The 245-nt window shown below is 55.1% G+C and overlaps 1 protein-coding gene across 1 annotated transcript in view; it reads left to right on the top strand.

Moving 5' to 3' along the window:
* The window catches only part of LOC104508976 (NAD-dependent protein deacetylase sirtuin-6-like), a gene marked incomplete at its 5' end in the record, with an annotated part of 1,968 nt that extends 1,854 nt beyond the window's left edge, over window positions 1-114 (top strand). Inside the window, one exon of the mRNA XM_010150756.1 lies at window positions 25-114. Coding sequence (XP_010149058.1) covers window positions 25-114 — 90 coding nt within the window. The remainder of the gene's footprint in view (window positions 1-24) is intronic.
* Between the last annotated feature and the right edge of the window lie 131 nt (window positions 115-245).

The following is a 245-nucleotide window of genomic DNA, read 5'->3' on the forward strand; positions in this document are numbered from 1 at the left end:
TACGTTGTCACCGCGCGGGCGGAGTGCCGTCACGGCCTGAAGCAGGAGTGTCCCAGCCCGGACACGGGGCCAGCGACGGTGAAGAAGATGAAGGTGGAGCCTCTCCCCACCTGACCCGGACTGTTCCCTGTCTCCAGACACTCGTCTGTGCCGCTTTTCCTACCGACCTTTTTTTAATATCCTTAAACATTGTCCCTTTTTTTATGTAAGTATTAAACACGCTTGAATCGTGTGTCGGGGCAGCT

This window comes from Eurypyga helias, unplaced genomic scaffold (genome assembly GCF_000690775.1).
Source record: "Eurypyga helias isolate BGI_N326 unplaced genomic scaffold, ASM69077v1 scaffold36574, whole genome shotgun sequence".
In the NCBI taxonomy this organism is placed as follows: Eukaryota; Metazoa; Chordata; class Aves; order Eurypygiformes; family Eurypygidae; genus Eurypyga; species Eurypyga helias.